At 29.8% G+C, this 15,488-nt stretch overlaps 2 protein-coding genes across 2 annotated transcripts in view; one reads left to right on the forward strand and one right to left on the reverse strand.

Annotated features, from left to right (window-relative positions):
* The window catches only part of LOC113371591 (acetylcholine receptor subunit alpha-like), a 219,180-nt gene that overhangs the window by 173,074 nt on the left and 30,618 nt on the right, over nucleotides 1–15,488 (reverse strand). The gene's annotated exons all lie outside the window — the stretch shown is intronic.
* On the forward strand, nucleotides 9,383–15,052 carry LOC113371154 (keratin, type I cytoskeletal 9-like). Its single transcript, XM_026611799.1, has 5 exons — nucleotides 9,383–9,409; nucleotides 9,472–9,586; nucleotides 12,784–12,915; nucleotides 13,136–13,531; nucleotides 14,178–15,052. Exons 1-5 carry the CDS (start codon nucleotides 9,383–9,385, stop codon nucleotides 15,050–15,052), a joined length of 1,545 nt encoding a protein of 514 aa, XP_026467584.1.

Here is a 15,488-nt window from a genome sequence, read left to right on the forward strand (position 1 = left end):
GGTGGCAGAGAGGTAGTTTAGAGCCCGTTTTTCATTCTAATTCAGAATTAATTATTTATAAACTATCCATGTAGTTTATTCAATCTATGATACTATATATATATATATATATATATATATATATATATATATATAAGGTGAAGTGAAGTTTAATAATAATGCCGCGACCAAGACTATATATATATATATATATATATATATATATATATATATATATATAATAAGGTGAAGTGAAGTTTAATAATAATGCCGCGACCAAGACTGAAAAAGAGCATTACTTACATTTACATGTACATTTTGTCGAATAACTTATTCCCAGTTATAATTTCCCAGAATTTATCAAAGAATGGTTAGTAATATATGAAGGTACGGGGTTAAAAGTTTCACGACCAAAGTGTCAAAATCCAGTAAATCTGAAGCATTGTTTAACAACATTATTTGAAAGTGAAGGGAGAAAGATGTATAACCAGCTATAACCTTGATTCTTATGACTTTGATATTGGGAGATAAACGGTCATCTTTGAAAATCCATAGTAAAAGTATTTTCTTCTGTTGGTAGCTTTTTAGCATTAGTTAAAAATGTAATTATTTTGTAAAATACCTTTAAAATTAAAATAAGACATTAAACCTGTTTGCCATCTGGCCGTTCCAAGTTACCCCGCCTAAAGGGTAAGAAGGTCTAGATAACAAATTTTTGAAAGACAGCAAAAAAAGCACATTTTTAAAATGACGAAGTCTGTAGTTTTACTGAACGTAGTCAGCTAATCGTTCGTTTGAAATATTTTTGATTCTCTAGAAATTGTTTAGAATATACCTTACTTAGCAAAACAACGTTTGCCGGGTCAGCTAGTTAACTATAAAATACTATGCACAGTTTTTGTGTCGGTTGTATCTATCTGAATAAATACATTACTATTTTATTGATAACAACATTGAAAGCACTAAAAAAAACTATTAAAAATAATAGTGTAACGTGTAAGTCGAAGAATTTCTTATACATCATAACTATATATTGAACTTTAGTTACAACAATTATATAAGTTATGTTTTTGCTATGAATAGCATATTACGTTGTATGATCGACAATAAATTCTACAAAATCCTTGTTTGTTAAAATCAAAATTATGAAAAATGTTAGCCATTCTATATAAATTTCTTTATATAGACATTGGATTGAAAATTATTAATACTAATTATTATACTGAGTAGAATATATTTGATAATTGTACACAAATTTTTTTTTATTAAAAATAGCAATTATAATAAACTTCTTTTTGTTATTGAAATTATCACAATTATTGAAAACATATTAGACTCAAACGAAATTATCAAAGTTCAACATAAAATTATTGATATGAACAAATTCTAGATTTTTTATGCTTATATATGAATTAAAAACAAACAATTGATTAAAAATATAATATTTGAATTAAGGCATAAATAGGCACTCGTTATGTATTTAAGACATGAAATTTTTCAAATAAATATTGAAATTTCGAAACGAGAGCAGAATACAATAGAATTAGCAATTATTTGTCTGAAATATAAATCCATTTTGCTTTATTAAGGTAATCAAATAAATTAATATTTGAAATTTTTGTTTACTCAAATGACAAATTTCACCAGTAAATATGCGAAAAAGTAGCCCTGAAGAAAAAAATTTCCAAGTTGTGACATTAGTATATTATCATCTCAATACTATAAATTATTTATAAATTCAGGTGCTATATAGGTTCTTATAAAAGTTTGATATAAAACAAAGCATTATAGTAATTATTTCACAATCCAAGCGTTTGGGCTATTTTTAGGTGTGTATGTAAAATAAAATACTTTAAATGAATGTAAAATAACTATTGTGGTTATGAAAAAAAAAAATTTATAATTTAATATATTACGCTTTTCTAATTGTTGTTGAAATAGTAAACAATATTTTATTGTTTTCAAGAAAAATGTCAATAGTAAAAAGAATAGTACGATCGTAAATGCAACGACTGCAAGATTGACGATTATTATAAACAAGTAAAACATTCTAGGTGTCTGGTATCTTAAGGCACCAATCAATACCATGAACAATTCTTTCAAAACTATGAATGAACAAAAAATTCTAGGTGTCAGTGGTATCTTGCTTTAAGAATCCATTTAATGACGTAAACAATTCTTTCCAAATTATGAATAAATAAAAAATCTAGGTGTCAGTGGTATCTTATTTTAAGGATCCATTCAATGCCATAAACAATTCTTCCCAAATTATAAATAAATAAAAAATTCTAAGTGGCAGAAGAATTAAGGCAAGTTGCTTGAACTTGTCGATGCTTGTATATGAAATTTATTTATTCAGAATAATTTTTCAACTGTTTATTTCAAAAACGAAGTTTTCACTAAAAACTAATGAGTTCGAATTCCAAATTGATATTTTACAACAAGCTTATAATAATATATATGTAATTATATGAATTAAAGTGCACAAACATCAGCTTATATGTTCTAAACGCGCGGCTCATTATTCCAAATTTTCAGAAATATTGTATCTATAAGGCCTATAATATTTTAGAACTTTCGTCCTGTCCATGAACTTTGATAGCATGTTAGGATTCATTAAAAACAATGAAGCAATTTTATTTTGATGCAGTTACGGAGAAAATAATCTGCACGAGTCTCTTTTTTAATTTTTAAAATTGATTCATAATTTTGGCTAAAATGTAGACATAAAAAACTTGCACTTTTCTGCAAATTATGAAGAAACGGCTTGGTGGAAAACTTAGCAAGTCGGATTATCTGGCAAATTGCTATCTGGCAAAAACACAAACTACTCCTTCGGAAAGTTAATAATATTAGTAATATTTAATATTCAAAAATAGCTCTAATAATCAATAAGCCATTAATAAATTAATTATTGTTATAAATATTGTTTTTAAAATTTATGGTTTTACCAAAATAGGCAAATAATAGATAGAATAAATAGATTTTTTTTAGGTTAAACTTTGAAAATGTCTGGAATCTGCGTTCCACAAATCATCAAAGATATTAAAACTGTTGTAATAATGTCGTGAAATGACTTTTATATTGCTTTTAACAAATAAATAAATAAATAAATAAATATATATATATATATATATATATATATATATTACACACCTGTTTAAATATTTAACATACAATATTTCCCAAATATGCAGAAACATATGTGCAAAATATTTTCACTGATATACAATTTGGTCTTGATTAGTGTTTATTTGAATTGATCTCAAAGTTTAGAAAACTTGAATCAAAGAAAACGATGCATTAGATTTTGTATTTATTTAATAAGTTAAAATAAATAAGTATTTTCTCTTTATTAATCCCTTGCTGCATAAATTAGCAGAGAAATTACCACTATTATACAAAACATATTAAAAGACTCAACAAACGAAAAGACTTCAAAAGAACAAGTTTATTGATATTTGTCATAGAATTATCAGTATGACAATTCAGAATTTTCTAACAATTATATATGAATTAAAAACAAACAAGTAATTGAAAAAATGACATTTGTACTAAGACATAAATAGGCACACGTTATGTATTTAAGATACCAAATTTTTTAAATAAATATTAAGTTTCGATACGAGTGCAAAACACAGAAAATTAGCAATTATTTGTTTGGAATATAAATCTAAGTAGTTTCATTAATTTGACCAGTTGTGCTCGACAAAAAATTTCCAAGCCGAGGCATTAGTATATTAACTTCTCAAAACGAAATTTGATTCTTAGTGATTGATATATCATTTAGATTCGGGTGTTATTTAGCTTCTTCGAAAAGTTTAAAATATCTATATATTTATTGTAAATTTTTGCATATTTTTACGTTTTCTTAACATTTTGCCATATCTTAGAAAAAATGGATGTGTGTGTGTTTAAATTTTGATACAATTTTTCGTCCACGATAACTGGCGCACGGATGAACCGAATGAATTTAAAAAATTTATTCTAAATTTAAATCCTATTGATGGGAAAAAGTACAGATTAATTTTGAATGCGTCTGATTTGAATGATTCAAATACATTGATGGAATGAGAAATTGATCAAGTTCAGATCTAGCAATTTCGGAGATAAATAAAATGTTGAAAAAATGCTACTTGGTTTGTTTCGGAGATAAAAATATTTGTTTCCATTTCTATGGATTTCATACCAAGATTTATAATGTTTAAAGTTCGCGTATATATTTTAAACAAATGATTTCGATTTTTTGGACAATATGGATCATTGAATGGGTATCAAATTATTCAAAAAAAATTGTGATTTCCAAAAATTATCGAAAATTAAAATTTTTCAAAAATTACTGTTTTTCAAAATTTTAAAAGGTTTTTAAAATTATAACCGCTTTTAAAAATTATACATTTTTTACAGTACGGAAAGTTTCAATAGTTTTGTCTTAAGACAATGACATGGCACCACTAGATTAATTAGTTCTTTTTGTATGAAATTTTATCAGTTAGTTTGTATGAAAATAATTTAATTATATTGGTTATTAAAGAAATTAACTTGTATTGTAATATATTACTTTTTTCTAATTGTTGCTGAAATAATATACAATATTTTGCATGGTCTTCCTACCTATACTCTAATAAACTAATAATAATAAATAATAGTAAAAGCTAATAGCAAAATTGCAGGTTAGGTAATTAGCGAAAATGTTGGTTAAGTTTATGAAATGTTTATGATTTCTTAAACCACAAGATTTTTTTTTCGATTAATGTTTTTAATAAAATATGATATTATAATTCAAACAGCGCTGTGAAAAATATTTAATATTTAAGATAATTTTATTATAATTATTGAATCAAAAACTACGTCATATCAAAGTTTATATAGAATCAAAATCAAATTTTATTTAACCATATACACTTGCTCATGTGAACTCTATGTCTAATTTAAAGACCATAATAATCAATTAGATCTTAAGTAAGTAGGTACATTTGATTAAAAATCAGATTTTTTATTGTAAACTATTGATATACTTTTATGTACTATAAATAATATTTTTTACATCCTATTATACGACATACAAAATATTTTTTGTTAAAATTTTATCAAATGAATTAATATTTTTATATTCTAATTTATTTATTTTATAACGAAATTATTTTTGGCGCAGCAGTGCCCTAGACTATTTTCACTTATCGTTAATTTTTTTTTATCTATATTTTCAGGTGAAAACTGAATCATGTGAGACATAATGCAACTACATTGTGGTTACTAGATCGAAGATCTTAAATACTTTTTAAATGAATAATAATTATCATTCTATTATAATTAATCACTAGAACCATTTTGTTCCTGCTTTTTCTTTTTCGCCCACTCATGAGGATCGTGTCCTTCTGTAACTGACCCAGTAAAATTAGGAACAGCAGCTCCAAACCAACCTACAGAGTCCATTGGAAGACCTCCGCCGGTTTTAGCAGTTTCCAATAAAGTATTAGCAGAACCACCGACTATCATGAGACTCTCGTTTGCATGATCACTTGTTCTAAGAATTTCAACATTGGAATAAATTGGTTGTCTCTTTCGCGGCAAATTAAATGAATTTGTAACTTTTGAAAAGGCCTCCTTTGCTGAGCATTTTTACTCTTAGATTATTTATAAAGGCAATCTTGATTTCATTCGCTTAGTTAGTTACTAACCTACAGAGACAATTACAAGACGAGATAGTAGAGGGCTGATGTATTGGGGAAGCAATGCTATAATTATACTACGTAACAGCATAGCCCCCAAAGAGGGGCATATTGAACCTTTTCCGTCACAATTTGTTTACAAAAATCGCAATTATACCGCTAAATTCCACGTTCAAACTATTTTGAAACTAAAGCAGAGTACTTGTTTCAACATAGAGATGTATATTAAGTTATTATCATAAATAGAACTCAAAACTTTTACTTTTTATCATCAGTAAATTGTTGAAGCTTCTGATTTTCCTCAAGAGTTAATGATGAGGGTTCCCGCTGGTTTGGTCATATGCATTCATACCACTAATTTATTTATTAAATTATAATCAAGACAAACGATTATTTTTAACTTTCATATTTTAAAAAAAATTATAAGACTTTGTAGAAATACATTCAATTTTTCAAAACGTAGTAGTTGTAGTACCTACTGCCGCATCTATATATTATTCTTTCAATAAATTTGTTGAAAACTATCGCATAAAAAAGTTCATAAGATATTTCGAAACTGATGCGAAATGTTTAAAACAACATTTTCAAAAAACTTATCAGTTTCCTATGTAAACCTTTCATGATCAGTTGAAACCTTGCTATAGAATTCTGATTGTTTAATCAGACCGCATAACAGATCAATGTTATAGCAAGGCTATATTATGAAGAATTTTCCATACAAATTCGTTCTAAATATTGACAAAAGCCATGTAATTGCTGTGCAGTCAGGCGATTTTCTCAGGTTGTCAGATAAAAAACGTAACCTAGGAAACGGAACCTAGCCGCACAAGTGTCAAAAAAACGATGTTAGATAACAGGGTCTTTCTGACTCATGTTCATAACATACGAGTGACGTTGCAGTTTATGTGTAAAACGCCTGAATGCACAGCAAATACATGGCATTTTGACAGTATTCGGTATGATGCAGTAGCATAATGTAGGGAAGTTTGAGCGTAACATGGCCTTGCCATAACATTTTTCTGTTATGCGACGAAATCGGTCCTTGAATCTAAATGCTTATGACCCATCGGCACCACGAAACGTAAAAGAATATATTCTGTGATGAAGTTTTTTCTCATTCTTGTTGAGAAACTCCAAGTCAAAAATTTTCAAATTTTTCTCTTTCGACTTCTCATTACCTAGCCACAGTTTCTTGCTGATTTGGATTTCCAGTTGCAGTGTCTGAAAGCACATGTCCGAAACCTCCAGCAGTGTGCCCGATATGCTCTCCACCCGTTCCTAGTGCGTCACCCACTTTCATTATGCCCTGAACGCCCCCTGACAAATCTTTCGCACCGTCGGCAGCTGCCTTATATTATTAAAATATTTTTAATAGTAATTTAGAAAAACATTTTAGTTTTGGTCAATTATATGTTTATTCCAATTTCTACATCTTTTTTTTTCTTTTAAGAAAAATGAAGTATAAAATAATGTTATTATTATTTCGTGCAATTATAATTTGATGCTTATCGATTTCTTATTCCTATAATATGATAAAATTAAAAGTGATATAAAAAGCTCATGAATCTAGAGATCTTAGTTATTTAGAATGTAGAAATCTTTATATCATCTTAACTTTCATCGATTAAGCTAAAATGATTTATCAATATTTTGTTTACTAAAAAAAGTTTAAAACTCGACAGTGTTTTATTTTACTTGCCAAAACTACTTTGATAACCTGTAGTATATAATTATATACTAATTGACGCATCAATATTTCAATTAGTATATTTGGTCAAATATTAACAAGGTCAAATTTTAATGCGTTTTTTAGAGATAATAATTAATTTGAAATTTTATATTCAAAAATCGAAACAAATGAACCATAGCTCTAATAATAAACAATAAAGTTAGCATGATTTTCAACTAAGCGCAATTAACCCTTTCCACTCGGATGTTACCGTGGACAGAAAACATATTAATCTCGGAATTCGCGAGTGGAAAGAGTTAAATTAGTGTGACAAAATAAATTTAAGTAAAAATTATTTTTAAAACTTGTAATTTTACCACTAACGTTCTAGCACATGGAATTTTCCAATATTTGACTTTAAAAAAAGTCAGAAAGTAAATATTATCGAAAGCTTACTTCTTGTTGCTGCAGTGTTCCAGAAATCAGCAAAGATATTAAAACTAATAAAATCATGTCGAAAATTAAAATTACCACGTTGCAACTCAAAACCAAATTTACACTGTGAAATATTCTTCCACTTTTATAGCGTTTTCGAAAAATAAATAAACTTATTGGAAAAAATATTTAATTTTATCAAATATATGATATATCAAATAATGTTTAACATATAATAAACAAATATTTTAATAGAAACACGTGTGCAAATTATTAAAATGTCTCTACTAATATATAATCTGGTTTTGATTTTTATTGACAGAAATTGCTTTAACCATAATTGGATATTTTGATTGTTGAAGCAGGTTTGGGTAAAAAATAAATATTCCGGTTCATAGTAAATTGAGCCATTTGAAATTTTTTATTGGATGGTGCAGGTAGTGATTTATCTTATGAATTATCATAAAGAGAAATCACAGTTCGTTTAATGAATAATAAATTATTACAATAATTCACAAGTTTGCTAATGTTGAGTTTTAATAACATGTGTACAGACTCAAAAAACATATTCAATAAAATATCTTTGAAACGTTGAAATTTCTAAATGTTTGAAACCTCTATAAACTAAATATGAAATAAATAACATTTTGAAAATTTTAAAATCCCATCTTTATTTTCACTTTACTACTTATTCATTGGCAATAATTATCTAAAACTTTCGCAGTATTTGTGTAATAACAATGATTTCTAACTTATTATATTTTAGCTTTCTGAGTAAGTTCTTGAAATGAGAAAAAAATCAAAATTGATCCTTTATACTCTTCGATTCAAAATCGGTTAATAATTTTGAAATATATTGCGTGTTCTCTCAATTTAATATGACTCATTTTATTTTTTTACTTAATTTGGTGCTATCGTTCAAACTGCCTCTAAAGAAACTGTGCAACCTTAAAACTACTGATCAACTTTTAATCAATCAATTATAATACCATTGAAAATAATTCAAATTCGTTGTGATTATTTAAATATTTTTAATAATTTTACTTATTTTATATACTTATAGAAATAATTGAAGTGTGTATATTTCAACAGCTTGTTACACTTGTTTGCCCACGTACTTATTTATACAAAAGCTTGTTTTCTTCAGTAGTTTTGTTTGTTTAATGTATATAAATAAAATCATTTGCAGAGTCTTTAAAAGGGTCTATCGCTGACAGTTTAAACCCATTTGATATAATGAACACATTAAATTTTATTATAGTTTAAGTACAATTTATTGAAAATGTATAAGTTCATTTTAATTTTTTGTGCTAGTATTGGACTTATCGATGCTCAAATCAGTGTGAGTAAAAATTATCAATATGAAAAATAAAAGGTTTAGTAGATGTGGTCTTAAACCGTTACTCATAAAACAAAAATATTTTTAATTTTAGTGCAAGACTTTAAGTTTGCTATTTATTGTATTGCATGTATTTTCGTAATAGCTTATGATGATTAATAAAAATACGCATTAAATATTTCATAACATACACCGAACGTATGCCTAAATTATATATGTAGTAAGAATATAATATATAATAAATATGCGTTTTTTCATTAATGTTAAATATAAATATATTCAGTTTTAATGCGGAAAACTCTAGTTACATTTATCGTATTACTATTTTTTTTTAATAAATTCTAATAATAAATAATAAATCTGATATTTATTACCAGAGATACAATGACATCAGAACTCCGGCAAGAGCCTACGACACGCATTTGTCGCGTTCCAGTGGCGGCGCGACGGATTTATTGAGCCACAGTACGAGCGCGGGCACTTTGGGTGTAGGTAATTATATAACGACCAGGTTTTACTAGAAAATCATTATGGTAATAATATCGTTGAAAATAATAATACCAAAATATTTCAATAAAAATTATGTTTTTATAATTATTCGTAAACAATTTTATTAATTTCTCCTAGAATAAGTTATAGTTATCGCAAAGAATTTGAAGTAGAAATGTTTACATATCTTTACGAATCAATACCTTCTGAGCATTAAAGCATACCTTGAAAAAATTGATGAATGTATGTGGCCAAAGCAGGCCTAGCCGATTCGACGATACAGAGCAAAAAGTTCTGGTTCGGACGTATTTTCGTTTTATTATTTTAGCCATAAAGGTGACAATCTTCATGGCATTGATTTTTTACACGGGGTGGTTGCTACCCCTAGTAGAGGGGGTAGCGGAGTGTTTCGATGGAACTAATTGTTCACTTCTAAAAGTAAAGTCCACGAAACAACATGTATAATGAATAACCAATAAATATATCTTCTTTCATTATAACTTAGTAACAAATCAGTGATTGTAATAAGAATTGCTACAAAAACATAATAAAACAACAAATCAGTATTTAATACAGTCCACAGCTACAACGGTTAAATTATAACCCGACAACGTGAGTTATCAAAGTAGAGTTTTAATAAATTTCATAACTACGCGGCGGTATACGAGGTCTGTTCAAAAAGTACCCGGAATTTTCGTTTTTTCAAAAAAATATTTATTTATTCGTCTACATTAATGTGGTCCCCTTCAAAGTAGTCCCCCCCAGATATAATACACTTATGCCAGCGTTTTTTCCAATTTTCGAAGCACCCTTGATATTCACTTTTTGATATGTCCTTTAGCACTCTCAGCGATTCGGCCTTTATTTCTTCAATCGAGGAAAACCGCCGTCCTTTTATGGGTCTCTTCAACTTTGGTAATAGGAAAAAGTCACACGGAGCCATATCTGGTGAATATGGAGGTTGGGGCATGACTACGGTATTGTTTTTGGCCAAAAAATTACGAACAAGCAACGACGAGTGAGCAGGTGCGTTATCGTGGTGCAACAGCCATGAATTGTTTTTCCATAAATCGGAGCGTTTTTTTCGGATTGCTTCACGCAAACGTCGCATCACTTCAAGGTAATACTCCTTATTAACCGTACGACCTTGTGGTAAGAACTCTTGATGCACTATGCCGTTATAATCAAAGAAAACAGTAAGCAAAACCTTGACATTCGATCGAACTTGACGTGCTTTTTTCGGTCTTGGCTCACCTGGGCTCTTCCATTGGGACGATTGGGCTTTGGTTTCGACATCATAACCGTACACCCATGTTTCATCACCAGTTATGACCCTTTCAAGCAAACTTGGATCGTTGTTGACGTCATTTAACAGCTCTTGAGCGATGTTCATGCGATTGCTTTTTTGGTCAAAATTTAGCAGTTTTGGAATGAATTTTGCTGCCACTCGTTTCATGCCCAAAACATTTGAAAAAATGTTATGACATGAGCCAATTGATATGCCAACTTCATCAGCAACTTCTCTAATTGTGATTCGGCGATCATTCATAACCATTTTTTCCACTTCTTTCACATTTTCATCGTTTGTTGACGTGCTGGGTCGACCGGAGCGTTCGTCATCTTCAACGTCTTCGCGGCCATCTTGGAAACGCTTATACCACTCGTAAACACTTGTTTTTTTCATAGCAGACTCACCATAGGCTTTTTGTAACATTTCACACACTTTGTTACACTTTATTTCATTTTTTACGCAAAATTTAATACAAATTCTTTGACTTTTCAATTCTTCCATTGTAAAAATCGCCGAGCTCAGAAAAACACGTCGAACCTTAGCGACTACCACAGACAAAGTAAACAGTGAATATAGCTGAAAATTTCATCATACTTTAGGGGCATGTATACCAACACAATAAAAAAAAAATTTTGACAATCAGACACTCCAGACCCGCGAAATTTAAAAATTCCGGGTACTTTTTGAACACACCTCGTACAGTGCTAAAAATGGTAATTCACTTTTTCAAAGAACGGAGTGTACATTGGAAGAATTCAATAGACATTTTACTTGTAATGAACCGATCAAATTTTTTTAAAGAAAGGGTCCAGCAGTTTCGGGGATCCAATGAAAAAAGGAATAAAAAATGGCGGTCATTAGATATATGCGCATCAATGATCATGAAATAGATGCGCATCAATGATCATCAGATAGATGCGCATCAAATTATTAGATAATTTATAAAAATTTTAATAATAAGTACAAATTTAGTTTACATCTCTATGGGATCCATATTAAGATCCATGATATGTTTGACCGTTAGACTGCAAAGCGGCGCTTGTATATTTCGTCCTAAAACTGTTACTCATCAGCGCGATTGCTATGAAAATTATGAAAGAAGAATAATAAGAAAAAATTAAAAAATTCAATTTTTAAATAAGTTCGATTAATTTTTTACAAGATTTTGAAATTCTTAAAAATGTATTTTTTCAGTTTTCAGAAAATTTTTGGTTTTTAAAAAATTCAAATTATGATATAGGAGTTTCAATTTGCCAAGGCATTATGCCATTCATCACAAGTTGTTGAAAAAATAATTGCACTCATGTACAATGCACATGTTCCAATTTTCATTGCAACTCCGTTTATAATAAAGTTTAAATTTTAACAAAAGTTGATATTACCTATATATCATCATCATTCATTTTATTTTGGGTTATTGCAAACTAATACGTTGCCAAATTCGATGGGTCATAAATGGCCTGTATTTTTTTTTTTAATTTTCATTTGCCATAATGAGAAGCATCAATAGGTTCTGGATTAAAGTCTTCTTTAACAAGAATTATGCAAAATTCAAAATATGAGCCAGCAAATCCAACTGTTATATTAATACATGAATGAATTTTATCACACATCACAACCTTGATTATATTTTCAATCAGTTCGAACAATTTCGAAGAGATTGTACCATCTACAGACCTTAAATCTTATATCAATATCAAGTATAACACAATACATTTTGCTGCAATAGGCATAAGAAAAAATTCAACCATTTAGTCAATCAGTTACTGCCTAAGGTTGTCACAAATATTTCTTGATTTTCAAAAACGGAAATATATAACCATCTACAAAGAGATCCAATAGTTTTTTAATGCACATGCTGTATTAAAATATACTATGTAAGTATTAACATATACTATGATATTTCTAGCATCTTTAATGGGTATCTCCCATATGATAACTTCTGGTGGTCTGCAACAAAAGAAAGCAGTGGCTGTTGGTGAACAAACTGGTTTGACAGGGAATGCATGGGGAAGCACGGTTGCACAAATACCAGCAGATGGTTTGTAATATCCAATTCGGTACAAAAATATATATTTCATATACTTTTTTTTAAGTTTTTGTTCAATCTTTCTGATATTTATTATTTAAACACAGCCCATGATGAACCATCATAATTAATATAAAATTATTTTAGTAATAAAAAATTATAAAAACAATAAAAATTTTATGTCTGAACGTACAATTTGATGATAGTAATACTAATAAGAAATAAATTTTAGGAGCAAAAGCTCTATCTAATGGAGTAAATTCGGGCCTTGATTTCGGCCAAGGCTGGTTGAACTTCGTTAAAGTTGCGTCCTCTGGTCTCGATATGCAAGGAGGTAAAACGGCTGAAGAAAATTTCAGTGTTGGCAGTACGGATAACAATCCACCGCCAAACATGTACGAACAAACTAACAGAAATGGTATACAAACACCGGCTGGTCAAGATGGTACATATGACAAGAATGGTGCTTATAACCGCAATGGACAAACTAATCAAAATGCCGAACTGTCACCAGTTGGACAAGATGGTACATATGATAAGAATGGTGCTTACAATCGCAATGGACAACCTACAAATCAAAATGCCATTTCGAATGGCCATAATGAGCCGACTAGAAATCAACACACAGGTGACATCATATGATATAATACAATTAGTAGGGAGACTGAGGGTTGTTATCAGGGTAACAGAAAATTGTATAATGCACCAATAAAAAATACACTATTGCATTGGCGATACTCAAAGCACTAAATTAGTGAATTAATTAAACAATTAGTATCATTATTATCTGTCTTTGATCTATTGTTTCAAAAATTTATTCAGTACTATGGACCAATAAAAATTAATATAATCTTACTACGTACTATTTGGGAGATACTATTGGGGTAATATTAACAAAAATGACATTCAATTGGCGGTTTATCATATATAAATTATTATTGAAAATCGTAATTTGTTGATACTATCCTCATCGTCATGTTTCAAATTAATAATCTTTGTATCGCCTGATTTTTTAGGCTCTACTAAATCATCAAATAACCTAATATATATAAAATATGGTTCAATTTTTAATTAACGAAATTCTATTTTTTAAATCAATCTGGAAAAGATAGATACCTATAGATATCGATATATACCGATAGATTTATACACTTTTCCTACATCGAATAAATAGAAATTTTAAGCATAAGCTAATTTTCCTAAATATATTTGTAAATATATCACTGATCTCAAATTCATATCCTGCTATATTTACACCTGAAAATTTCTTTTAGCAGAAAATAATGGCAACTCTGCAACGTCAAATACGAATAGCCTTTATAATTCACCCGAAACTCACAATTCTGGAAGCGGTATACCAGATATTGCCAGCTCGGTTCCAGGAACGGATGCACTTGGTGGTGGTGTGCCAGATATGGAAGGTATGGCAAACTCAGTTCCAGGAATGGATGCACTTGGTGGTGGTGTACCAGATATGGGCGATATGGCAAGCTCGGTTCCAGGAATGGATACACTTGGAGGTGGTGTACCAGATATGGGAGGTATGACAAACTCTGTTCCAGGAATGGATGCACTTGGTGGTGGTGTACCAGATATGGGAGGTATGGCAAGCTCGGTTCCAGGAATGGATACACTTGGAGGTGGTGTACCAGATATGGGAGGTATGACAAACTCTGTTCCAGGAATGGATGCACTTGGTGGTGGTGTACCAGATATGGGAGGTGTGGCAAGCTCGGTTCCAGGAATGGATGCACTTGGTGGTGGTGTACCAGATATGGGAGGTATGACAAGCTCGGTTCCAGGAATGGATGCACTTGGTGGTGGTATACCAGATATGGGGGGTATGGCAAGCATGATCCCAGGAATGGATGCACTTGGTGGTGGTATACCAGATATGGGAGGTATGGCTAGTGCAATACCAGGCGCTGACCTCTTAGGTGGCTTTGGTGGTATTGCTAATGCAATCCCAGGTATGGGAGGAGGTGCAGGCGGTAATTCAAATGGTGGAGAAGGAGCTGGTGCAAACGGAGGTGCAGGAGGAAGTGGTGGTGCGGGTGCTGGTGAAGGTGGCGGCGCAGGTGGTGGCATTGGCGGAGGGGCATTTGGTGGGGGATTGCCAGGTCTTGGAAGTTTTGGATTGCCGTTTTAAATTAATATGTATAGAATCAATTTAGCTAATAATGATAAGACTAATTTGTTTTATATTTCGTTGTATAATATATTATACAAGGAAGCATTATTAAATGGTTATTTATCGTAAAACAAGTAAATAGTTTTATCAACCATTTTTTTCGAAAAATAGTATCATTTTTATTACTATTGATTTAGGTTTGACATTTCGTAAACGATATAATGAATAATTTTCTCAGCAATTTAAAAAAAATACTAGATGTGACAATATAGCCAACCAGGTGATGAAGAATGCTCAAATAATTATTCATGCTGTGATTTATTTATTCATATGTGGCAACTGGGTCAATATATACTTTCACAACATACTAAAAATGTTTGATAATTACAAAAATACTTGATACTTTAAATAAAATAATAATGTTTGTGTAAGGTTTCTGATAACCAACTGTTCA

This window comes from Ctenocephalides felis, unplaced genomic scaffold, assembly GCF_003426905.1.
Source record: "Ctenocephalides felis isolate EL2017-DRISC unplaced genomic scaffold, ASM342690v1 CF-g0.4_SCAFFOLD_01492, whole genome shotgun sequence".
NCBI lineage: Eukaryota > Metazoa > Arthropoda > Insecta > Siphonaptera > Pulicidae > Ctenocephalides > Ctenocephalides felis.

Bases quoted from the DNA above. Each gene is read 5' to 3' on its own strand.
- LOC113371154 (XM_026611799.1), top strand. From the start codon at position 9,383: ATGCGGAAAACTCTAGTTACATTTATC. The intron at 9,410-9,471 runs GTATTACTATTT...ATTTATTACCAG, and splicing joins AAACTCTAGTTACATTTATC to AGATACAATGACATCAGAAC. The intron at 13,532-14,177 runs GTGACATCATAT...AATTTCTTTTAG, and splicing joins GACTAGAAATCAACACACAG to CAGAAAATAATGGCAACTCT.